The sequence below is a fragment of the Sinocyclocheilus grahami genome, unplaced genomic scaffold (genome assembly GCF_001515645.1).
Source record: "Sinocyclocheilus grahami isolate Dianchi unplaced genomic scaffold, SAMN03320097.WGS_v1.1 scaffold136.1, whole genome shotgun sequence".
NCBI lineage: Eukaryota > Metazoa > Chordata > Actinopteri > Cypriniformes > Cyprinidae > Sinocyclocheilus > Sinocyclocheilus grahami.
Genome location: NW_015505315.1, coordinates 1663462 through 1690371, shown reverse-complemented (window position 1 = coordinate 1690371; position 26910 = coordinate 1663462). Strand labels below are relative to the sequence as shown.

General features: G+C 37.1%; 3 protein-coding genes across 3 annotated transcripts in view; 2 read left to right on the top strand and 1 right to left on the bottom strand.

Moving 5' to 3' along the window:
- The window catches only part of LOC107591030 (dnaJ homolog subfamily A member 2-like), a 6785-nt gene extending 2720 nt beyond the window's left edge, over positions 1-4065 (top strand). The window contains exon 3 of the mRNA XM_016280035.1: positions 3028-4065. Coding sequence (XP_016135521.1) covers positions 3028-3213 — 186 coding nt within the window. The 3' untranslated portion in view covers positions 3214-4065. The remainder of the gene's footprint in view (positions 1-3027) is intronic.
- A 1984-nt stretch (positions 4066-6049) lies between these two features.
- On the bottom strand, positions 6050-15506 carry LOC107591029 (alanine aminotransferase 2-like). The gene is made up of 11 exons (XM_016280034.1): positions 14951-15506; positions 13312-13401; positions 11914-12022; positions 11543-11676; positions 11213-11456; positions 10528-10607; positions 9318-9454; positions 8679-8853; positions 8329-8484; positions 7743-7855; positions 6050-7352 (listed from the first exon to the last, which is right to left on the bottom strand). The coding sequence occupies exons 1-11, from the start codon at positions 15254-15256 to the stop codon at positions 7253-7255; spliced, it is 1644 nt and encodes a 547-aa protein (XP_016135520.1). The 5' UTR covers positions 15257-15506; the 3' UTR covers positions 6050-7252.
- A 3106-nt stretch (positions 15507-18612) lies between these two features.
- LOC107591056 (UPF0547 protein C16orf87 homolog) lies at positions 18613-23264 on the top strand. The gene is made up of 3 exons (XM_016280059.1): positions 18613-18852; positions 19643-19736; positions 23008-23264. Exons 1-3 carry the CDS (start codon positions 18655-18657, stop codon positions 23217-23219), a joined length of 504 nt encoding a protein of 167 aa, XP_016135545.1. The 5' UTR covers positions 18613-18654; the 3' UTR covers positions 23220-23264.
- The last annotated feature ends 3646 nt before the right edge of the window (positions 23265-26910 follow it).

The following is a 26910-nucleotide window of genomic DNA, read 5'->3' as shown; positions in this document are numbered from 1 at the left end:
CATTCAAAACTAACAAAAGAGCAACAATATATAAGTGCAAATGACAAGTCTCGGTTAGCCTAACGCAGTACAGCAAGGTGTGTGTGTGTGTGTGTGTGTATATATATTTATAAAATACACACACAAAGAAAAATAAGCAGATAGAATAGAAAGCTAGTGGTTTTTGAATAATACATTTTATAAAATAAATTATTAAAGTTATAGTTCACCCAACCAAAAATGACAATTGTGTCATCATTTACTCACCATCATGGTCCAAAAGAGTATATGTAATAAATTTGAGCAAACTAAATATTTTTTGCTAAAACTACTTTTTGTAATGTCTGTTCGATGCTTTACACAACAATGACTTTAACAACAATGACTAATGAATCAGCCTTTTGAACGAATCGAATGAATAAATGACTCTGACTTAATCATTAAGACATTTACCACCACCTACTGGCAGTTTGTTTATTATTTTGAGTATTATTTCATTAAAGAAATCATTTCAAATTTCCATAGTAATAATAATACATTTTATAAAATAAATTATTAAAGTTATAGTTCACCCAACCAAAAATGACAATTGTGTCATCATTTACTCACCCTCATGGTCCAGAAGAGTATATGTAATAAATTTGAGCAAACTAAATATTTTTTGCTAAAACTACTTTTTGTAATGTCTGTTCGATGCTTTACACAACAATGACTTTAACAACAATGACTTTATTATCTTTTGGGAGTAATTTCTCCCAATTTGATTTTAATCTAAATTTTAATCTAATCATGTAATTAATTAGATTAAAAATGTTAATCGCTTACCAGCCCTAATTATTATATTAATTCAGCAAGGGCACATTTAATTTGTAACATTAACTGTCTATACGGTCACCATCAAAAGTGTTTATTTATTTATTTTTACACAGGGTTTCCGCGGGGTCTTAAAGTCTTAAATTTAGTTGCATCAAATTTAAAGCCTTAACGTCTTAAATTGTACAAGCAAGTCTTAATTATGATTTCAAGAGGTCTTAAATTTGGAGACGGAAAGACCAGAATTGTGATCTGACCGAATGTGACGATTAAACTTCAAAAGGCTAACATGATTTCATTGAATAAACAGGAGGTGCTGCGCTGCTTTGTGTTCTGCTGTTACTGGGGAAACGGTTATTTTTCTACCAAACGCTCCACCTGCTGGCAGAGAATGAATGAGCATTTTCAATAAAACTATTGTTTTGTTCAGAGTTCAGACCAATGCGAAAATCGACCCATATTTTTATCCTGCAAACACGCAGAGCTTTAAATGTGAGCTGGCGGATCGATAAGAAGACAATGCATTATAAAAATCTAAACATAGGGGTGTGCGATATGTATGGTCTGCGGTAATATCGTAATTGTTGTTTTAACAACGGCGGTGATACGAGTATCGCGAAAAGCAACCACAAAACACACCTACAGAGTGCACGCATACATTAGGTGAAGAAGTCTAGCGGGTTAGACTAGTGCGCATTTAGAGTGCGTTCTTTCACTGCATGAATCAGTCTATTAAAATGCATTTAGAATGATCACATAATTCAAGATATGGGGCAGAAAATGTATACATTTATATAATTTCATATAGGGAATATCACACGAAGAGTGCCTCCCCCCCCAAGTAGTTAATATTAAGAGACTTGTTTTAGACACCAAATTTCCTGTTTTTGCTCCATTTCTCCAGCAAAAATCATTTCAAACACAGCCACAGTGCTGTTTCGCGCCTCTGAGCAACAGGATGCTGTTTTGTTCCTGAATGAATCACACGTTTAAATGAATCGGTTCAAACGCAATGACTCACTTATTAACAGTGACTTGCTGCCACCTACTGGTGGTTTTAATTTCACATTTAAGGTACCTTTTCATTTTTTTAATAATTTCAAACATCAGTTTTCAGTGTTTTATGGTTAAAATATCAAAACATTATTCATGCATTTGTAATTGCAGGTTAAAGTATTTAATGTTCCTCAGAGCTGCATTTAACTGTGTGAAAGCATCTAAATGCCACTTCTAATGCAGCCTCTGTGTTTCCTCCTGCATTGCAAAGATCAATTTTGTTGATACTGATTTAATTTGCTTGGTAACAAACCAAATGCAAGAATTTGACTCAAAAAGACTTTTAGAAAAAAATGGTAAAGGTAAAAATGCCCATAAAACTTGTTGGAAATGATTAATTTCTGTCACTGCTGTGAACTGACCACACAGAATATGAAGAATATCAAAAAATGTAGGAGTCGGCTGTCCACGGTAGTCCTTAAGATATCAGCACAATAACACACTCAGCAAAATATCGTCTAATTAGCGGTATCGATAAAATCCCAGAATATTATAGAGAGATACATTTTTGTCAATATCGCACACCCCTAATTTGTTATTTAATTGATATAATAATTTATAATTGTTTAAATTAATATCCAAAATATCGTCTAATTAGCGGTATCGATAAAATCCCAGAATATTATAGAGAGATACATTTTTGTCAATATCGCACACCCCTAATTTGTTATTTAATTGATATAATAATTTATTGATAATTGTTTAAATTAATATCATAATACTTTTGACTCATCCATTTTCTTAACAATGATTTAAAGGCTGAAATGTAAAGTCTATCGTTTTATAAAACTTTGTGTAAACTTGTATCTGAACTGTAAATTATGCTTTTTACAGTTTAATATGGTACTACATTGCCCTACCCCGCTCATATGGTATTAATTTTATTTGTGCAGGTCTTAAAAAAAAAAAAAAAAGGTCTTAAGTCTTAAATTTGAGGCTGCTGAAAATTCAGCTTTGCCATCGCAGGAAAATTACACTTTAAAACATTTAAAGTTATTTTAAGTTGTAATATTTCCCAGTATTACTGTTTTTACTGTATTAGTCAAGTGTGGCCTTGTTGAGCATAAAAGCAAGACATTTATAAAAAATAAAAAGTTCAAAAGCTTGATTTCAATAAGATTTTTTCAAAGCACAATTCCAAGTTTTCTTTCCCCTAATATGTGTCTTCTGTTTTTTCAGGAATTGGAGGATTTGCTGCCCACACGGGCCGATCCACCCGTCATCTCTGGAGACGCAGAGGAAGTGGAATTGCAGGAGTTTGTAAGCCAGAGCTCCTCTGGTGGTCACCGCCGTGAGGCGTACAACGACAGCTCAGATGAAGAAGGAGGGCATCACGGTCCTGGCGTGCAGTGTGCCCATCAGTAACCCTGACTACAGCAAATATCTTGTCTGGCTCCAACAGTGGGGATTTAAAAAAATGATCTAGTTGCACAACAAACAGGTGTGTTTATAATCTGATTCGGGGCTGCCTTAAATGATGAGAATTACATACAGCCATTCCTGACCACCTGATTCCCTTGTAGTAAACGCACAGATGATCCCGCATCTAGTAACTCTTTCTTGCCCCTCCTCCTCTCCCAGCGGCCCTTTAGGGACAACCCCACTTCAGAGAGAAAAGGGTAATTGCTACGTACTCTGTGTGTAACTTGCTTTTTTTTTGTCATAGTATTCACAAGTTTAAATCTAACCATAAAATGCAGTTTTGGCCCTGGACATGAGCCTTTTTATTTTTTTTATTTAAATTTTTTTTTTGGAGAGCAGTGGCCTAACGGAAGAGGAGTTGAGAGATCCTAAAACAACAAAAACAAAATAGAAATGGGACTTCACCACCAATCCATTTTTAGATTTGTTTGTATCTGTGCGCTATTTTTACCACTTTATTTTATTTGTAGATTTTTTTATTTTATTTTTTTTTCCTTTTGGAATTTTAAGAATTGGAACAAGAGACTATAACATGTATAAAATAAGTGATTGTCATTTAAGCTTTGTATCAGCTGCTGTCACATTTGAGTGTTTTATGTTTTGAAATAGTTGAAATAAAATCAATTGCCTATATTTGTCAGCAATCCAGGTGCATGTTGAACATTTTGGTCCCTTCACTGATTGAAAGAGTGACATCGTGCGTAATAAAATGAGTGGAGGAAAAAGCACCTTAACTATAGGCCTATATCTTGTGAAAATTTGAGTTGAATAAACTGTCCTTCAATATCTCCTCAACATAACCCAAGTCTTTGCTTTATTTGGTGCTTTAGTCATTAGTTGGTACTTTTGACACTAGTTTTAGTGCCATGCCAACTTTAAAGTTCAAGTTCATTTGAGGATTGCTCAATGAGAACCACATGACTATTCAGTACGTTTGTCATCTAAACCAAGCTAGTTCAAATACAGTTTACCCGCATTTCATTTGCAGTGGAGCTCACAGATTAAATTATGCAGGTTAAAGCATTGAATGTGGTGATCAGGTGATCCAGTATGATCAACATTTCACTGTATAAAAGGTGTTTTCACTTGATTTAGGTGCTAAAGCCCAACAGATCTGAAATGTTTACCTTGTTTATTATAGACGGGTCCGTGTGCCAAACCGTAATGTAGGGTTGTACATGACATTATGTACCCACTCCAAAAGGTCATTTGTCACTGAAGCTGGCTCGTATCTGCACTGTCTATGAAAGCAGAGCAGTTTAGGAAACACTTGTGACCTACAGCTGCATGTAGAAAGGATCACGTGCCTTTACTTCAAACTTCCTGTGTTGGAGACAAGGGTTCTGGGGATTTTAAATGAGGTGCGATTGAGAAATTCAATTGGCTAAAAAGAACACCAGAGGGCATTAAATCCCAACCATGAACTATAATGACATTATCGACTAAAGTCTGCAACTGCATTTAACCGACACAGAACAGTTTTACAACACATAGCATTTTACTTGTGTACTTTTTTTTTTTTTGAATTGATGTCTGAAAGCAGTGCTAAATAAAAAATATATATTTTGTTTGGCAAACGAGACAAATACATAAGACAAGGATAAAGTGAAAAGAAAGACAAAACAGATGTAATGCACTTTAACAGTCTTCATAAGTTTAATATTCCATTTGAAAATTCTATATACAATGTAACATTGGGCCAATTTACAAAAGTCTGTAAACATTCTATATTACAAGCTAGTAATGCATGTAGGGAAAACTCATTTGACAAAGTTCACAGGCATGAATAAAGGCACCTCATATGAAGTGATAATTAAGTTCAAAGGATGCAAGGCGGCAGTAACAATATTCACTCACTGTTAATGGCTTTGATATGAAAGTTGAGATGTCAGAAGGGGAGCACTACAATGGAGTCAACTTTGGCACTAATATCTTTTAATGGCTAATATTTAGTTTGTAAATACAACCGCCTGTCTGAAAAGAATGGGGCTGCACCATGAAGCCAGTTTTGCTGGCTAGCTTACATTTGTTTTGCGTCATCCCTGGGTTTTATGTACCATAAAGGTGGGCTGATTTTTACAAGTGTTCATCACCATAAGTACGATACATGGCTCGCCTGCTCTGTGGCAGGTTTTGTTTTGAGACCTCAAACCCAAATTGGACCAATCAGCTGTGAGCAAAGCGATATCTTTGGCACAACAGTCAATCAGTGATTATTTATAATTATTTTATGATTTATATACCGAGTACATAATTATACCCTCACTCTAGTACACATTTGTACTTGTAACAGGTTTATAAATGAACAAATATTCAATATAAATTATATGCTTTATGTTATTATATAAAGCTTTAAACGTTTCAGTCGCTGTGGAATTATATATTTTATTGACAACACAAATTAACCCATTTCACTTTCAGTGATATAGCCAGATGTTTTCTTTCAGTTGTCCCCTTTTGAGGACAACTCTTTTTATTCTTGCGGTGTAAGTTTAAAGTCTGAAAGCAGCACTATGTAACTTTTGGCACTCTAGCGGTTAATAAACAGAACTTGCACACATCCCGCGGAAGAACATTCCAACCGGAGCTACGTCTCTAAGTTTATGTCTATGGCGATTCACGCAGGTATGTGTTACTCCGCAGCGGTGACGACCCGACCAGGCTACAATAGTCCAAATATAAGTACTTATAAGTGTACCGTAGTGATTCGGAATAAGACAAAAACGCGGTTTGGAAGATTAATTCATGATGTACTCGCTCATTATATACATTCAGCAAATTTTGAACACAGAAAAAGTTACATAGTGCTGCTTTAATATTTTATTCATAATTTTCTCCCAATCTTAGGCAGAAGAGAGAAGTGAATCACACTGATTCCTGCTTAAAGTGAATCACAGTTTCACAGCGTGCAACTGGCTGTTTGCTTCTGAGGTCACAATTTCATGTGCACATGTTTACACAGTTATGCATGAATTCAGGACGAAGGTCTGAGCTGACAGAGGAAGTTGATAATCAGCATCATGGTATCAATAAAGCCTGATTGGACTGGTTTGGTTTTCTGAACTTGAAACCAATCCTGTAACCCAGAGTTTGTTCAGCTAGCTTCATGGTACAGGTCCCAGAACTGATTCAAAAAGCATTGTTTAATAGTTCAAAATAACTTGCAGCATAAAACCAGAGGAAATAAAATACATCAGTAAACATTCACAAGCCAGCACTTTCTCCACACATGCTTCCTTCATTCCGCATCTTCAACTGGCTTTGGAAACATACAGAAGCAGAGACACAAATCATCGCCTTCACCACAATCTTCCACAGAAGCTTAACTTGTGACTAAGCTTGTCATTTTGAAAGATAAAATGTTTCTGTACATTGCATGGCAATGAGTGCAACTAAGGATGAGGACAAGATAAACATTAAAAGAGTCCCTCCTTGTAAACATTCCAGAACAAGTGTTCATCAGCCACCAAAGTTACAAATATTTGTATGTATATTTGCATCAGCCAAAATGGTTTTGAATAGTTCATATAAGGTGCTACAAAGGAGTTTCAAGTGAGTTATTTTCAAGTGAGTGACATCAATCTTCACAATTTAGTTCCTGGTTTGGAGAGTTGTTAATAAATAACATTTGTAACTGAATCTCATGTCTCATGATAGAGGGTGTCTATTTTCCATGCACCCTACTGCAGATATGATCATTTAAAGAGAAATATAACAAGAAAAATGACAACGTGTCCAATTTTCTAGAATGAACCGTGGAAAAAAAAAAAAACTGAAATATTCAAGAATAGTGTTATATATCTGACTAAATCGCTAATATTTCCGTAAAACTCAACCAGAAGCCATTTTCATTAAATCATTGTCTAAAATTTGAATTAAAAAAAATACTTATCACTACCTTTACAGTTTAAAGGAGTAGTTTGTGTGTTAAGTAACGCTGGACTCGCCAGCTTATGTTTTGCAAATCAGGTCAGATTTCATCTCACTCCAGACCGGAGTACTCTTTCAGAAAACTGATGTGGAAATCTCGCACTTTGCCAAGAAGTACATTCAGCTTTTCTATGGATGGCAGGATTGTCATTCTGAAACAAAGACAAACAGACCAAACTTTTTTTTTTTAAAGTGCTAACAGATAAACGAGTTACTGGCATATAAAGTAAAAAAAACACTGGACACCGAAAACAATGATTTCACACAATATTTTGAATAGTAAGGGGAATAATTCTCCGTTTTGTGAGCCATTTCATTTATCGGTTTTAAAACCACCACAAAATGTGACAACCATGTGCACGTTCAACAAAGATTATTCACATGCTTTTCTTCAGCTCAGGCCATAAACAAACAAATAAACCAAAAAAAGCGCCCAAGACCAAATATGGCAGATTTCAAATCATGTTCTTCCAGGAAGTCATGGGGGAGGGGGATATCACCTGATAGCAAATAAAATGTGAATTTGTTTGATCAAAGTTTACCTGAAATGATACGTTCTATCTTTCTGCCCAAAGCCACTCCCGGGAACAACGCAGATTCCGGTCTCCTCCAGCAACCTCAGGCAGTAAAGCATGTCAGGCTGCATTCCTAGAGCCTGCCCAATTACAGACACATCCTCAGTGACAGCTCAGACTTTGCATTTCTGACTTTCTCCAGATGTCATTCAACTTTGTCTGAGTTACAGAACACAGAGAAGCTTCATTCCAGTAGAAGAGCATCTTCTCAAGTGGAAACAAAAGTTACCAACTGTAGCAAATTACCATTCTGCAAGCAATTATTCACTCAATTCTTATCGAGTTTATAAACAGAAAAGGAGTGTAACTAACATTTATTTCATTCTTAAACAGCGTAACAATTATACAGTTGGATTTAGTAATTCAAGTAAGAGTACTGGACAAACTGTGCTGAACTAGTACTACTGGTTACACCCTTTCTAATCAGATAACACTTGTCATGAGTGGTGATGAAAGGAAATTTACACAGTTCACCGTGAACAGTCTAGAGTGCCCTGGAAACTAGCGGACAGCTAGGATAACAATGCCAAAAGCAAATAGTAGGAGCACTTGCCTTGGCTTCCTCCACTGCCTTAGGAGGGATAAAGATTCGAGGGAAGGCGTACATGGCCCCCTGGACAGGATTACACTTGATTCCTGGAACTGCATTCAGGATCTGCTCAGTTAGTTTGGCTTTTTCTGCTAAAGCACCCAGCACTGATGATTTCTCCTGAAAGAGATCAAACAAACACAATCACGCCTAGTCAAACCCAAACATTAAAACTCTTCAGGGCTATTTATGTAATAACAGGTTACTGATGCGTAACATTTAGAGGTTTATATACTAGAAACCACATAACAATGAAGTCACCGTCAGTGCCAGTACACAATGTGCTTTACTCCACCAGATACTAAAGGACTAACCTGGTGGAACTGTTTGAACGTGTGCTCTTCTGGTTGAGGAGGGTTGACAATCACATCCATTGCAGCCTGGCCAGCCAAGGGGGGACACAGGCGAACTGATAAAAGCTTGACCAGCTGGGCCTTGACCTCAGGATCCATGTTGATCACCTCCATATATCCTCCCCTGAAGCCACACCTGTGGAAGGACATGGACATATCGCATGAGTTCTCAGAACTGTAGGACAAGGTTGCCACATTGAGTAGCCAAAACATAAATATTTGAGGTTTTGTCAGAGAAACGCTCAATTCCAGTCAGGCCACTTTCCACAAAGTATCAGAGTCGTCGTTTGGACTTTTGAACAACCAAACACAGTTAGAGGAATGGTGTTTTAACAAATATAAACACAACAACGCTCACTGGAATGCCACTTCAGAGATGTCCTTACAAATGCCAGCTTGACACTGAAGGTGGTGGATATTTCTACATCCCATCTATTTCAAATGGCAAATTACAAAGCCAGACGATGTCTAAATGTTTGAGGATAGTGTGGTTGTCATGTGAAAGTGTGTGAAGGGTCAGTGAAAGCTGATCTTAAGGAGGCCATCTCAAGTTAAGGCACATGCTGACCCCTGCAGAGGTTCAAGTATAGGGATACTCACTCTCCCGTGTAGCCTTTGGAAGTGGAATGGAAGGAGACGAGCTCCACACTGCTGAAGTACTCGGGACCCATCTCATATAGCACCTTCTTGAACGAGTGGAACTGACAGTCAGGAGCATACACATTGTCCTGATACACCTGCCAGCAACAGTACAAATCATCATTTAGTGCATAATGGTCACAATGTGCTAAATTAGAACAGGATTTAGGCAACTGATGCACACATTCTTCTGAACGGTTTCACACTTAACTATTGTTCAAAACTTACTAGTCAATACAGTTTTTTAAATGTTCTTGAAAGAAGTCTTATGCTCATCAAGGCTGCATGTATTTTAAAAATACAATAAAAACACTAAAACTGTTTAATGTTATTACAATTTAAAATGACCATTTTCAATTTTAAAATTAGAAGCATTCCTGTAGCTCAAAATGTATGGGTTTGATTGCCAGGGAATGCATGAACTGATAAAGCATAGACCTACCAATATAAATCACTTTGGATAAAACTGTCTGCAAAACGCATAAAATGTAAATCTAAAATGTCATTTATTCCTATTGTCAAAACTGAATTTTAGCCATCTTAAAAAATATATATTCTAATACACTTAAGAAACATTTCTTGCTATTATTATTGTTGCTTAACATTTTTGTGGAAACCACTAAAACTGTTTAATGTTATTACAATTTAAAATGACCATTTTCAATTTTAAAATTAGAAGCATTCCTGTAGCTCAAAATGTATGGGTTTGATTGCCAGGGAATGCATGAACTGATAAAGCATAGACCTACCAATATAAATCACTTTGGATAAAACTGTCTGCAAAACGCATAAAATGTAAATCTAAAATGTCATTTATTCCTATTGTCAAAACTGAATTTTAGCCATCTTAAAAATATATATATTCTAATACACTTAAAAAACATTTCTTGCTATTATTATTGTTGCTTAACATTTTTGTGGAAACCCTGATACTTTCTTTAGGATTCCTTGGTGAATAGAAAGTTTAAAAATAGCATGCATTTGAAATAGAAACTTGTTGTAACACAAAATGTCTTTACTGTCACTTTGGTCAATTGAATGCATCCTTGCTAAATAAAGAATACTGGCCCTAAACATTTGAATTGTAGTGTATGTTTAAAGATAAATCACTTCCAGCTCAACTAGTTTCTTATCCAAAGTGTAAATGCAAAAGAGCAGAAATTGTGATTACCTCATCTGACATAACAAAGAGATTCTCTTCATATGCAAAGTGCAAGACTTCTTCAATGCATTTTTTACTCTGGACCTGACCTGTAAAGAGCAAACAGGGATGATGGAAGAGAGATGACAGAATTTAGAGGGATAATTCACCACTCAAAAATACATCAACATGATTAAACCTAGCACAACATATCTTGACATGCCTCATTTTAATACAGTAATTCTCAAACCGATGCATGAACACACATATAATATATATTTACAATTTTGATGACTCATTCTGCAATCCAGATTTAATCAGCATCCCATGAACCATCACAACACACATCACTCCAGAGACAGGATAGCACATGCTTGGGCAGACCACAAAACGCATCCACCTAATTTGAATTTAATATTCTATATTCTAATATATTTTACATTCCATAGGCAATTTTCAGTAAATTGATTAAATTTGTTTGTCAACACAAAGCTATCAGCTGCAGAAGACTTGGAATATTGCCTACAAATCATATGAAAGTAATTTTAGATCTCATCAGCATCGGTCCCCACTCACGTGGGATCATGACTGGAAAAAGAACATGAGGTATTAAAAGGGACACGCTCTTCTTTCCAGGACACCTGCTACTGGATCCAAACAAACACAAGGGCATTACGTTTCCTAGCACACGAGAATAGCTTTACAATATACCAACCAGTAGGGTTGCCAGGGTTAATGATGCAAATGACTCTTGGCTGACAGTGCTGTTTGGCAGCTTGATAGGCTCTGTGAAGTTCATTGATGTCCAGGGCCCAGCAGTTATCCTCATCCAAGTAGTAGTTGACCTGTACCGCATCCATCTCAGAGATTGCAGCGGAGTAAAGCGGGTATTGAGGGATGGGGATCATTACACCGGTCCGAGAAGAATCTTTCCCAGACACCAGTAGCCGCAGAATAGTCTTAAAAACAAAAAGTTTGGTTTTGTTGGTAATGTAGGCCAAGTAAGCGGTCAAGTCTTTTTGATTGTAAACATTCAATGACTTACCATAATGCCATCACTAGCCCCAGTGGTGAGGTAAATGTTTTCCCAGTCTGAAGGCACTCCTTCATCTCTTTGCTCTATGTACGCAGCAATGTCTTTGCGGATGCACTCCACGCCGGGGCTTGCACTATATGACCCTGTGACAGAAACACATGCGTTAGCACTCATAAAGCACTTACTGCAGCACAACACTGAATGAACCTGAGTGTTACGATACAGGTCTATTGTTTCCCAGCTTCCTGAGAACTGCATGATCTGCAATAACAGGGGGATCATGGATGCTTTCCAATCACTACACTGTAAACTTATTATATCATGGCCTTAAGCGGTTTCAACTTTCAACCACACATCCTCAGAGAAACAAAGGCACACACCGAGACTGTGTCCTCCGCAGCCCTGCAGGATACGCCGTGCTCTCCATTTCGCATCCTCTGGGAAACTGGGGCTGTCCATCAGCTCAGGGAATGTACAGAGAGCCACCACCTGCACAAATGAACACACACAGACAAAACACACTCTTATTTGTCTGCAGTCAGTGAGTGCAATTTGAAAGATTTAAGAGCAAATATAGATCATTGGTCTCTATGCACGCCTACTGCCTATTTATTTCCACTAAAATCTAAATGCTAAAATTCCATTTGCAATCAATTTCATAATTATTCAAAACAAACTGCAATTGATTTATATATGCATTGTGTTGTATCTTCTAAGCAAAGTGATTATTCATTTGCACACTGAAGGGGGAAAATCAGCAATTTGAGCTGGAACTTTATTCCTAAATATAACAGAGTCTGGACCAGATGGCTGGTGGAGTCCAGTCCCTCCCAAAGTTTCCACGCCATAATAACCCATACAGGTCAAAGGCGACTCTCTTTTCCTTAATGATGACATGAGCTCAAGAATCATATGATCACACTGACCAGAAACTATGACTTATCACGCAAAGCTGTCTTCTGTTGGCTCTCAAGAAAATGTATTTCACAAGCTGCAGAGTCTCAGGCCATCACAAAAGTTTTTGTTCAGCTCATAATGAAAGGCTGGATCAACTTTGACTAAACTAGGCCAATCATAAGAGACTTTGCAAAGGAATTTGCAGTGTGTTCCAAAATTGTGAGTGGTCAACAAAAGCAGCTTTTCTTTCATGCCTTCTACAGTGAGCACAAACTGGACTCTTCATTAACCTGAATAAACGTGTTCATGCTAAAAAGGTCACTGATTTTGTTTGTAGGTTCTATGTTGTTTTTACAGTCTAAATGAGCTGAAAATCTGTTGTGTAGTTTCAGGAGCATTGCATATATAATAAAAAGACATTGTGTTGTGGCACAGTGAGTGAACAGTTCAGGGGAACCAAATATGCATGCTGTAAAAATAGGAAATAATGTGCTTCATTTAATGTTGTGATAATACTGAAGTAACGACAGATCTTTTCTTTTGGATTATGATCATCTAAGTTAAATATATTATTGAAAAAGAAAAAATGTGAGCTGGGGTTTGGTTCTACGCAATTGCTGTTGATTGGATTTTGAGATGTGGGCATTACATTTAAAAAGTGGTGGTGGATGCATGTGAGCTTGAAGGTGGAGTGTTTAAGTGGACTAAATGACTGGAGAAGTCCAGCATATGTCACATAAGAGAAGTTTGTTGTTTCACTGGAAGATTGAGTTTTGACATTTTTATGCTGATTTTAATACCAAAATAACTTTTAAATAAAAATATTACATTTATTAAAAGGTTGACTATGAGACAAGAATAATTTGTGCATTTTTGGTTACCTGTCTGAGGAAGGTGATTGGCTGTTGTCCCATGGCATGTGCATCACCGATGTTGGCTTTGATGACTTCAGAGAAGGGTTTCGTACCACCCTAAGAAAATAAGAGAGGTGTCTATTATGTTAACAACCCCACAAGTCTTGCCCAGAATCCATGTTGCAAAGTACACATCAAATAGACCTGTCCTCGCAAGCATGTTCTGTAGGGAAAAGATTATGTCTACCAGTACTGCAGCGAAAGCAGGTGTTTGTCTGAATATGCACAATTAGGTTTGGTCACGAAAACTAGGTGTATCTACACAGCCACATTCGTATAAAACTAAGGTTGAGAAATTAAGTTGTAGAAAATTTGGTTCTTTAAATCAGGCTACGTTTCATGACCTACTACAGTCATAAATCAGAACTTTCCTGTCACTTTCGATGACAGCAAAATTGATTTTACGTCATTGTTGTCCTCAAACATTCTGTACCATCTAGTCACAGGCTAAGGGCATGGCAACACAAAGTTCAGCAGTTAATCAAGGTCATGTTATGAGATGAGGAGACCATCAGGGTCTGGGGGGGGGATCATGCCCTTGTCAGAGGTCGAGAAGGCACCTGTTCAGGGGCTATAAAAAAAAAGCTCCCTTCCTAAGTGCTCATCTGTCATTGCTGAGCATGCAAGCTCAAACATACTTCTACGTCATGGTAAAGAGAGTTAGATAACATTACTGCTGAATGGTCAGCATCACAGGAATCAGCAACTTTGTCGCATTGCTTTGATAATAGCACTGCAAGTAGGTCAGAAAGTGGACTGAGCACTGCTTTATTCAAAGCAACCCTCATGGACACAACAAGAAAGGAAGGCAAAATAATACAGACGTGCCACTACAAGGCATTCGGGTGGATCGTTTTGCACATTACTTCCAACCACCAAACACATTTGGCATGAAAAGCAGTATATCCCTAAGGGGATGTCCTCACATCTATTCAGTAACTAGTGTAGAATTAATGTTACAGCAAGTTTGAATATTTCCTATTTTAGTTATTCACGTATTTATTTTTTATCCTAAAATTTCTTTACAATTTTTTATTAAAAAAAGCTTTCATGCATTCAATTCCACCAGCAGCATTTGTAAACAAAACCTACTTGAAGTTGTTGTTGCTGTATTTAACAGTGTTGTCAACTATATATGGAAGTGCTTTGATGTCATGTCAATATTTCAACATAACTGGTGTAAATGGCCAGAGCGGTTTCCATCTTAACCCTCTGAACGATTATGTTAAGTGTCAAAACTCCAGAAATGGAAGCATGCTAAAAAACTATTAATTCAACAACCATATTTGGTGAACGCATTTTTAAGATTACTCTGCCTCACATAAATCATCACTAAACATGTCAGTAGTCAGATGTGTGGCCAAAGAGAAACACAAATTCCCATACTGAGACTATGACTCTATGAAAAATGAAAATAAAATTTTTTTAACTTTATTGTTTGCAACTTTCTATTGTGTCTACCTGAGCAACGTTGACTTTACTGGTTACAACTGTGAACAAAAATAACAATTTGATTATGAAAAGACGTGTTTGTGTCATTGGGGTGTCTAAAGATAAACATTTACAAACATGTAGCTCTGGGATGCTGCATTGAAGCATTTCTCACCTCCTCCAAGTATCTCTCGATCTCTCCGGCTTTGAGGACGATGGGTCCTCTCACGGCGTACTCCACAGCCTTCACCTGCGGGTTCAGTGTGTCCATAGTCAGGGTCTTCTCCCGCATCTTCCCGTCGAGGCGCCCAGCAGACGCTTTAGCCTCGGCGGTGAGGAAGCGCATCTGGCCGCACTTCTCCACGGACGGACCTTGAGATTTGTGTCGCACCCCAGTAAGAGAAGTCAGCGTTAAGGGGGTACAGTGATCGAGAGCTCCGGCGATCAACGATCGAGCTGCCAGCGACTGCAAGCGATACATTTCTGCTCAGTGAGGAAATCGAGTCTGTCTGGAGAACAAGGAACGAGGATGCGCGTGAAGAGACGCTACTGTAAAGATACTGTTCTTCTGACCGCCAGTTAAAGCAAAGGATACAATTAACAATAAAAAAGCGCAATCACTTCAGAAAACGTTTCTTCTATACGAGGCAGATCCGCATTATTAATTGCTTAACTGTACCACGTTCACCAGAGAATCATCTCATCATCGCCTACTATCATCCACCCGGCTATCTTTATGCTCTCATTAAGCGCGCTCATGTTTCGTCATGGGGGTTGTAGTTTTCATGCTGCTGTTTGATCCACCTTCGCCATTCGCTGCGCTTAGAAGAAAACTACAATACCCAGCGCTGTATGAGTTACCGCAGCCGGTGGGAGTGTGTGAGGGGCGGAGACTTCCCCCGTTGTCACAGCCGGCAAAAATTTCATCAGCACACAGGGGAGTGCAAAAAAAGTCTCTAACTAACGTTGATTAAAAAGCTTTAAACTCCGCCGTTGCAAATGAGATATGACATGTCTGGTAATTTTAAATTTGTTTACGTTTTTTAAAAAAGATTTTTTTAAACGATTTTCTTCAACATCTGGGTAGAGATAGGTATCAGATTAAACCTTAAAATACTGAATAAAGAAAATCTGAAAACATTTTGTCCCATATTAATCCTCAGCCCCCAGTGTCATAAAACAGGAAGCTTCTTGTTTGCGTCTTTTGTATTTCATCACATTGAAGAGGACAGCGTCATAACATATTACACAATAGCCTACATCTTAAACGTTTATTTTAAGTCGGTCATTTTTCTGAATTAAAGAAACAGTGAAAGAATCTGTTATTTCATTTACTCGATTTTTAAAAGAAAAACATTTTTTAAACCATATAAAGTTTCAGGCGAGTTCATAAACCATAGTGTTTTGTTCATTTTAAACGCGGTGTTGTACTACGTTAAAATGTCTCATACATGCATTAATGTGGGTTTTATTTGGAAAGTATACACAAATTCAAGTCAAAGGCTGGAGTAATGAAAATGTTTCTGTGATCTGGATGAAATGCTGCCATCTGTTGGACACAAGGCTGTATCTTTATTTATACTTATAAATAAGTATTGTTTTTTTATTATTATTATTATCTAGAATGCCTACCTCTCACTGGTACCATACACCATATGTTTGTCATGTTGCTTTTTTTATTATTATTCATAAGATATTTTATAAGATATCAGGTAGATAAAAGTAGTTTCACTTATAATATATATGTGTGTGTGTGTGTGCTTTCACTTACATGATTTCCCAGTTGTTCCCAAACAAGATTCTCTTTCAGTCCGATCGAAATTCCAGTTTTCTCAGAAAACATCAACACCCTATGTACCAGTAGCCTAAGTCATCATGTGAGAGGTTAAAAGAGCAGCCTTGTGCTGAACAATGACTTGTTTAGCATATGAAGAGGACGTGAGATTCCCACAGAGCAACCAACAACCATGAAGTCTGCACTGCAGAGCCACACATAATATTCTTTTAAGATTTTCCTTTCTTTTTCAATAGGCTCTCAACAGAAGGCTTTAGTATTTAAAGTGATATGGACAAAATGCCGCTTCTCTGCTGTAATTTTAAAACACTAAAACAGTCCATGCCATGCAGTGTTTTGGAGTAATACTAACAGAGACTAAAATAATGATGAAGGAAATGCTTTCTGCAGACAGGACAGACTGGTAGAACTGTAACATCTGTATTTACATATTTGCATAAAATGGGAGTATTTTTTTTTTGTCTTTTTCATTTTGCTTAAGCTTAGTGTCGTTAATTATTTATGTTATAAAAGAAAAACAGCCCTCTGATCATCTCTACTAAAACAGTCCATGCCATGCAGTGTTTTGGAGTAATACTAACAGAGACTAAAATAATGATGAAGGAAATGCTTTCTGCAGACAGGACAGACTGGTAGAACTGTAACATCTGTATTTACATATTTGCATAAAATGGGAGTCTTTTTTTTTGTCTTTTTCATTTTGCTTAAGCTTAGTGTCGTTAAGTATTTATGTTATAAAAGAAAAACAGCCCTCTGATCATCTCTTACTTTTTTATTGTATTACAAACAAAAAATATTCCTGTACACGTTTCAAATGTTTCGATTGTATCCCATGTTGTCAGATATATAAAGAGTATAAAAAAGTCTAGCAGTAGGTGGGGATGAGGAGCTGAGTTTTGTCCTTAACAACAGAACAAAAACATTAACTGGAGCACAAAAAGCAGAAGACATGCACGAAATGTGATTGCATTGTAAGCCAATTATATGAAAACAGCTGCTAAGAACATTAATAGGCCTATAATAACTGAGCTGAAGATCTTGTCTATCAGGAACATAAAGATATTGAAAAAAAAACAAAGCACATCACTTCACAGCCTAATTATACAATGACATTAATGAGTAGCTTAGAGTCCTTATATCAATGAAATGTGACATGTAACATGTATTATGTAATGGACAGCCCAGATAACCCTGAGAAATATTTGAATCGTTATAGCTATGATCAATTTGCCAGGTTGTTGAAAATATTGTTCACAGAATGTTTGTTGTTAAAGAGTAATCTTCCCAAGCTCATCTTGCACAACTAGTCGTGCAGCTTTTTCATTAAGCTAAAACAAGTTTGTTATACTTATTCTAGTGAACTTTGATATGACATTGTGCAAGCAAGTAACTTATGAAAAAGAGACTGATTATAGCCTACAGCAAACAGAAAAGCATTTGTTCATTAAGGTTGGTGTTTCAGCCTCAAGAGTAGTTTGCAAATCAATGTGAGGAAATTTTTTTCATTATAGTGCTTTTGGTACAGGAAAAGGTAATACAGATTACAATTATAATCTAATGTTCTCACACACTTCCGCACAAGCATTTACAGTTACACAATACAAGTAATCATAAAAAGAAAAACAACATTAATCACATGGTGCCATTTATTGAAGTATTTCATGTGAGGATATTATAAATTATAAGTCAGATTTGTCAATATTGACAGTTTTCGTCGCATCGAACAATTGTTTTCATCAAGCTATAATATTAAAAAGTGATGGCAGTGTCTCAACCAGCATATCTATCTCACCCACATCAGCAGTTATTGTTCTTCACCCATGTGACTGTCGTGCTGCAGTGCGCATGCTCCTTGAGTGCTGGCTGCATAAAGGAAATATCTGGACAGCACAATATTTATTATTGCCGTTCTCCCTCTCAAAGCTGCTTTTTTTGACGCACAGTGCTCAACTTTAGAATGTGTAAAAACAACAAAAAAAATGTGCTAATCTTTCCATCGCTAGCTGTGGATCACGTGAGCTGGCAGCCAGGGACCGAGCGAGCCTCTACAGCGCCGCGCATGCGCAGTCTGTATCGAGCGATTGATGATCCTGCGGCTTGTGTGTGTGTCTGAGCTCCTGATCAGCTGCACTTCTCTGTGTGCGTTAGTGCAGCTGGAAGTTTTTCAGTACGATCGCCGAGATCAAGGGATATTATTGAAGCCCGTCGTTATAAATATGTCTACAAACAAAGTGAAGAAAGTGAAAATGGCCACCAAATCATGCCCGGAGTGTGACCAACAGGTGAGCTGTTGTTTGTCAATGAATGATATATTTGTGTTTTTGCTCAAGTTCTCAATCGCCGGATTGTTATCTTTAGTATAATGTGTGCTTTAATAAGGTTAAGTTATTTATTAGAGCTGTGTGAGTTACAAACAAGGTTGCTACGTGATGTGAAATATGGTTTTCACATTTTGTCGATTGTATTGAAGTGGTTTTATTGATATTATGTGTCGTATCACATAATAAGCCACCGAATTTGGTTTCCATCTTAGTTTGGCGATGAAAACGTGTAAGGCTGTTAAAGGATATCCAGCTTGCTGCACTGAAACAATTACAATTCATAGCTTTCATGCAGTCTGTTTTCGCCTCGTTTAATATCACGAAGAAGAATTCAACTGCTTATAAATGTGCATGTTATTATCTAAAGGCTTCAGCCACTTCTAATGATGATACAATTATATATTAATGCTGGTTTTGACATGTAAACGATGAACTATTTTTTGTTTATTTTGCCCTTGAACAAACAGAACTCACCTCATTGCAGACCGTTTCATAAGACTGTATTTTGTGTCACTGTATCAGTTTAGCTGCAGAAAACGATCAGGGTATTGTTTCCTGTTTACTGTGGAGTCAGTGTCAGTCAAAGGACACATCAGTGGTGACTTTATAAGGCACTCCATATTTATTTACCCCTTTGTAAATGCGTAATATTGAAGTGCTCTTCCTCAAGTGTTGTGAAATATTTAGTCAGTCATTACATACATTTCAGTGTGTACTGAAGTTCATTGAGTTCTCTTTCTGTTTCTCTCAGATTCCTGTGGCTTGTAAATCCTGTCCTTGTGGCTACGTCTTCATAAGCCGAAAGCTTCTCAATGCCAAATTAAATGAGAGGTCTCCAGTAATGGGTAACTTGTGCATCTTTTATATGTTTTATGCTTCTGAAACCCCCATATATTTATCATTCCTATATTATGTTATGCTAAATTATGTACTGTTAAAATATTTATCAAGTGGCCTTTAACAAGATGTAATGTGACTATTGATCTGGGAAGTGACGGCTGTGGAATTGATGTTTAAATTTCTTACAATGGAATGTAATTCCAGATATTAATCCGAAAAATGAACACTTGCTCATTTCATTGCTTTAATATTATCTACCCATATGAGTCGGCCACATTTAGCCTGTGTCTTCAGGATATACTCGTGAGTCATGTTGATTGAAGAAAAAGAAAAAACAAAACAGAATTAAAAAAAAAATTTTTTTTATACATACTATCTGTATGTGTTGGACTCTTTGGCCTAGTGAATGGAAATAAATAGCAGGCAAGTTTCCAGTCAGCAGGATGCGTTACAGAAATACAGAAATGAGTGGTGCAGTGATGGCTGTTTGCTTGAGTGAGTAGTGCTTAGAGAGATGGGGGAAGGGCAAACTAATTCCTGTCTGAAAAGCTTGTTCCTGCCGCGTCTCTCTCTCTCTCTCCCTCCCTCCACCCGCTCCCGTCTTATCAAGAAACTAGTCACAGTATTTCAGTTGACTCATTTTTATGATACATCAAGTCATGTATAAAATCGCACATGAAATTATACAAAATGCATTTCTCAAAGTTGAACTGAAGGTTTGTTGTATTTTAAGTTTGTTGGATTTTTGAGAAGTGATGTCACAAAATGACGTCTGTATAAATGTTTAAAAGTGTGTTATATAAGTGTTAAGAGGCCAGCTTGGGTTGTCGTGATCTTGATAAAATGTGACAACTGTGTGGCTTATAGTTTGAGCGCATTTCAGTGTGCATTTTTTTCACAATAATTTGGTAGACTTGGGATTTTAAAATGATTCATTTGAATTTCTGCTATTTGGAATTCATATTTAAGCACTAAAATCAGGTTTGGGGTCAGTCATGAGTATTATATTGTATAAGCTAGAAAACAATGTCTCATTGTGTACATATCAAATAGGCAGATAGTCTCAAGCATGCTGAAGATTTATGATTTTTATTGTTCAAAGCCCAGCTGGCGTGTGCATTGCGTTTTTTGGCGGCGCAGGCTCAGCCTGTGATTGTTACATTGAGTTATGACTGGAATGCTCTGCACAAATGTTCTTTGTTTAAATGGTTTACTGTGGTGTGATGTATACGTTGATTTCCCCACTTCTTCCCATTTTGACATTTTTCTGTACAAATAATTCTGAGCTTTCTGCAAGTCACATAAGGAATGAATTAGTAAATATGTGAAGGGTGTGAGATTCTACTTGTATTATATTATTTGAAGGGTGTAGCCATAGTTTCTTCTGAACGAAACATTTCCATTTTAGCAGAAGTATTTATTCAGGGTTTCCCCTGCACTCTGCTAAGAATAATGTGCTCAATATGAAATAGGACAGACTTTATTTAGAGTCCCCTGCCTGCCCTTGCATTGTTTGCTTCTTGGAAAGAGAATTTTAATTCAGAATTTTTTTTGGTTTACTGTGGTGTGATGTATACGTTGATTTCCCCACTTCTTCCCATTTTGACATTTTTCTGTACAAATAATTCTGAGCTTTCTGCAAGTCACATAAGGAATGAATTAGTAAATATGTGAAGGGTGTGAGATTCTACTTGTATTATATTATTTGAAGGGTGTAGCCATAGTTTCTTCTGAACGAAACATTTCCATTTTAGCAGAAGTATTTATTCAGGGTTTCCCCTGCACTCTGCTAAGAATAATGTGCTCAATATGAAATAGGACAGACTTTATTTAGAGTGCCCTGCCTGCCCTTGCATTGTTTGCTTCTTGGAAAGAGAATTTTAATTCAGAATTTTTTAAATTTAATTTAATTTAAAATATTAAATGAAAGCCTAAATAAGACATTTATTTAAAAAATGGTGTTGTTTGCAACATGAAACAAGACAAATGTGATAAGAATATTGGATCAAATTTATAGCCAAGCTTGCCAGATATTTTACAATAATATTCACACATGATGCAACCCCGTCTTCATGACTGTGTCCTAGTTGTGAAGGAGTTACGCAGTGTTAATGAGCTGTAGAACAGAGCTCTTCTTGTTAGTGCAGGTTATTGACAGGGCCTGGATTCCTGAGTTAACGTGCAGTCGTACAGCAGGCCTGTAAAGGGAGTGAGCAGAAGAAGATCTTATCACAGCGTTTAGAATCAAATGGCTGCCATGGAAATACTTGATTATCTAAATATTTAAAATATCTGCTGGGGACAGAAGGTTCCCACTAGAGATTCACAGAACTGAGTTACACCAAGATTATTAAATCATAAATCATTCTAGTGCTCGATTATTTTTGGAAAGCTGACGTGCTGTACTTCATATACAAATATTTTTAAACGGCATGTTTCTAATGAAAAAATAATAATTAATAATTGTATTTAATACATTTAATTTATATATATTATTATATATAATTGTAATAATTTTTATGAATGCAACTTTTAACTCATATTGTTTGAGAGGCTACGTGGAGTATATGTATTCAAATGAATTTGTCACACCAAAATAAATGAGTGAACAATGAAAAAAATTGTAAGAAGCATAAAATATAATAAAAATATTTAATGAACATAAAATGCTGGGGAAAAGTCATAACACTTAATATATACAGTTTCCTTTATACATTTAGAGCAACAATATATAATGATTTAAAAAAAGCACCCCCTGTCATTTCTTTTTACGTAAGATCTTTGACAAATTATGTATAGAATTGGCCAGATTCTGTATGTAGGCTGTTTCTTTTTAAAAAGCTTTCAATATATTATTATTATTATTGTTCAGGTGTAGTCACTCATATGAGCTCTCTTCACACAGGGTTGCTAGAGTCTGTTACTAATGACGTTTACTTGAAGCCTGAAGAAGAGTCCTATAAATAAACTCCCTCAGAGAGACGCAGGCCTACTTCCTTTAGTAACGAGCTTTTAATTCTCTGATTGTGGCTCTGCATATGGCTGTGCTTTTTACATCATTTGCTGATTTGCATGTGGACTCGCACTCAGACCCTCTTTTGGCTTTTTAGTCTGTCAATAATGGTTGGGGGATGGGTTTAAAGACTATGTGAGGAAAACAAGAGCTGCTGTTTGTGTTAAAACTGTGTATGAGATGGTGTGGCTAGTTTGTGTATCTAGAATATGAATGTATCAACACCAATTACTGTATATTATAACCTTCTGATTGTGTTTCAGACCAATTGGACGCAAAGAGAAGACGAACAGAACGAATCAGAAAAGAGAAGATAAATTTAACACCTACCAGTGATATGGAAAATAGGAGGCGACCCCATTCCAACAGTCAGTCAGATCCAATCCGCAGAGGAAGAGGCAGACCCAAAACTGTTGGACTGAAGAAGCAGGAGGAAGAAAAGGGTAATGTGCAAACAGTAATCATTATAGATTGATGGTCACGATAAACATTAACATGAAGAAATGTAGGCATCCAGGGTGACTTAATTGCTGTTATTTTTTCATTTGCATTTACAGTGATGTCAAATAATGTCAATTTAATTGTCCACAATAATAATAATAAACGTTATTTGATCAACTTTTCTTGGAATATTTGTAAATATATTTAAATAAATATCTTTTTGGAATTTATATGCTCAGATACAGACTAATGTAAGTGGAACCAACACATTTCTTTGAACGTTTGAATATGAATATAAACAAAAGTACTTCCTTAAGCGGACAAAAAGGGTTGTTGCTTTGAAAAGTGCTTTTGTCAATGTTTGCTCAGTGAAAGCATTATGAGTGAGTGTGCTTTGACGGGATCTTGTGAATGATGTTTGATTACAGGTTTCTTTCCTGTTTTTGCAAACACCATTTTTCGCTATCGTTGTGGCATTTATTTTCGGTGTCCGTCACTGTTTCTATCATTTTATCCAGTTTGAATCTATATTTTCTAATTTTGCGTCATCCAAAAAAGGTTCTCCCCCCCCCCTCCATTTCATAGTTTAAATGCGTCTTGTCTGTTGGGTCAAGCAGTAAATGAGCAAAAACTTAAAGAGGAACGTTTAGTAGCATTTCAAATATCTTAAGCATTAAGAAATATTTTAGAGAAGTTGCTGTAATCATACTACACAGATATTGTGATTTCAGGAGTTTTATCAGTGAAGGTCAGAACAGGCGGTGCTGGTGTGGCGCAAATTGAGTCATTAAAATCCATGTCATATAAAAGAGCATCGTGATGACAAAAGTGCGTGTGAGTCATGTTAGACGCCATACTTGTGCCACCTGTCCCATTACTAACAGGAACAACAGCCCTGTCACAGAATCACATTATTGTTTTAACATTAAAGCATTTCAGTGCCATCTGGAGCACCACCCACATAGTTTAACAAGCCCTATGAACAAATCATAGGATGAAGATGTTTGCCTCTAATTACAAGTTACAGTTATATGGAGGTTTTCATAACACCGGTCATTTCACTAGTGAAGCTACAGTGAATTAATCCACCCCACTTCTTGACAGGATTCTGGAAGCTTTTTCATTTACGCAGTTTTTATAGAAACTGCTTTTATTAGCATCATACCACTGTAATTGTGTTACATATAAACACAGCTGACATGCACCGACATGCTCAGTTCTTACTGGTGTTATAGAGACAATAGTAGCCAGCCATGAAGAGAAATGTTTTCAGACCGGGAACAATGCCACCAATCAGAGATGGATTTTCTTCCGTCAGCCTCCTGGGGCTTTACATATCTGCCTCTAAAACCAGAGCCACCAAATAACCTGCATGGTGCTTTGCCTACTTGTAGTGTAGCTCTGGGCTCTTCTAACCCCAGATGAACAAGCTCTCTTATCTTGCTCCAGCTCTTTCAGATTCCTTTTCAGGAAAGGCTTAGGCTACTTGATGCCTACACATCGGTGCACAACTGATGCATCCATCTCAAATTGGGACAGTGCATGAGATCAGATCCCTTACAAGCACACACAGTCTCTCCTCCTATTCTCCTACAACAGCATAAGAGAAACTGAAGTCTGGTCTGACCTCCAGCATCCTCGTTATATCGCCATCCCTCCATCCACCCTGGCTTTGCAGGGAGGAAGACTTCCCGTGGGGATGGTCCCAAAACAAAAAGACAAATCTGAGACCTATTAATAAAACAGGACACTCACATTTCCAGCATACTCACACTAATCTCAGGCAGCTGTTATCTCTAAGCAGGAAGTGCTTTCTGGGCCCACTGCCGTGACGGGGGGCGCGTACCCAGTAAACGGGCTGAAAGTGATAAGATAGTTAGTGTTTGAGAGGTGATCTGTCCACTCCAGAATGTTACAGAACCCTGAGAGTCCGGGTCTGGGGAATATTCGTTGCTCGTAGCAGCCCAATGGAGTCCACTGAGTCCTACTAACCCAGGACAACAGGGCAATGCATGATGGGGACCTCTCTGTACATTCACCGTAAGATCCTGCTTTTGTGCAAACGGGATGAGAAAATTCAGTGCTTATAGAATATATTTTTAGATTTTTCTTATAATGTTATAGATATATGTCTTATAATAACATAACTATATGCAGTTACTTTTAGATTATTGTCATTTAAAAAAAATAAACTACTATTTTAGGGAGTTAAATAAATATTTTAAATCTCACCTTATCTATGTGAATATTAATTTAGGAATCGCCATCCCTCCATCCACCCTGGCTTTGCAGGGAGGAAGACTTCCCGTGGGGATGGTCCCAAAACAAAAAGACAAATCTGAGACCTATTAATAAAACAGGACACTCACATTTCCAGCATACTCACACTAATCTCAGGCAGCTGTTATCTCTAAGCAGGAAGTGCTTTCTGGGCCCACTGCCGTGACGGGGGGCGCGTACCCAGTAAACGGGCTGAAAGTGATAAGATAGTTAGTGTTTGAGAGGTGATCTGTCCACTCCAGAATGTTACAGAACCCTGAGAGTCCGGGTCTGGGGAATATTCGTTGCTCGTAGCAGCCCAATGGAGTCCACTGAGTCCTACTAACCCAGGACAACAGGGCAATGCATGATGGGGACCTCTCTGTACAGATCAATGCTTCTCAGCACAGGTGGCTTCAGTGTGTCGGACTACAAATTCACCGTAAGATCCTGCTTTTGTGCAAACGGGATGAGAAAATTCAGTGCTTATAGAATATATTTTTAGATTTTTCTTATAATGTTATAGATATATGTCTTATAATAACATAACTATATGCAGTTACTTTTAGATTATTGTCATTTAAAAAAAATAAACTACTATTTTAGGGAGTTAAATAAATATTTTAAATCTCACCTTATCTATGTGAATATTAATTTAGGACTCTTAAGAAAAACTTTTTTGTTTGCATATGTAAGCTACTTTTAATTCAAGTGGTTTGTTATTCTGAGGAGGAGGTTTTTACTCATTTTTACTAACAAACATGTTCAGGGTTGCCTTTACCTCTCACATGGAGAATATGGGATTGCTTTAAGTACTTGATCGGCGTACTTTGATGAAGCTTCTTTCTTGAGCTGTTGTTTTAGTTGTATGCCCTTTGTCATTTTCTCTTTTCTTTTTTTGTGGCAAATCATCTCAGCATTGTTTCACAAATTGTTGCACGCGTTTTTGACACTGGTGCCCTTTTGGCCTTTTGACAAATTGCGCATTGTCTGTAACCTTTTAAAGATGTACATTGGACAGCACAATTCCATCTCCTTTCTTTGAACAAAGAGAAAACATGAAAAGGCAATTAGCTTGTATGGGTGAGTGAAGAAGAAAAACAATTTATTTCAAGCAAGCATATTTAGTTCGGGCTGTTAAATAGATGACATTTGATTGAATTTTAATTCATCTTGACACTTTATAGCACTCAGAGTGAGTTTTTATTGAATGGCCTGAACGGTAATGGGATTTGCATCAAATTTACATACCATCACCCTGAGCGCTTTTGTCAGAGGGAGAAGTGGAATACAGACTCTTCTGCTCTTTCAACCTTTAATGCTAAGGATCCCTGCCATCTCAAACATTTATGTGAGGGCACAGAAGGGATTGTAAAATGAGACTACAGTGCAAACATTCCCTTCAGAAAGGGCAAGGCTAAACACCACTATGGACAACAGCATACATCCATTAACTTGACAGAGCC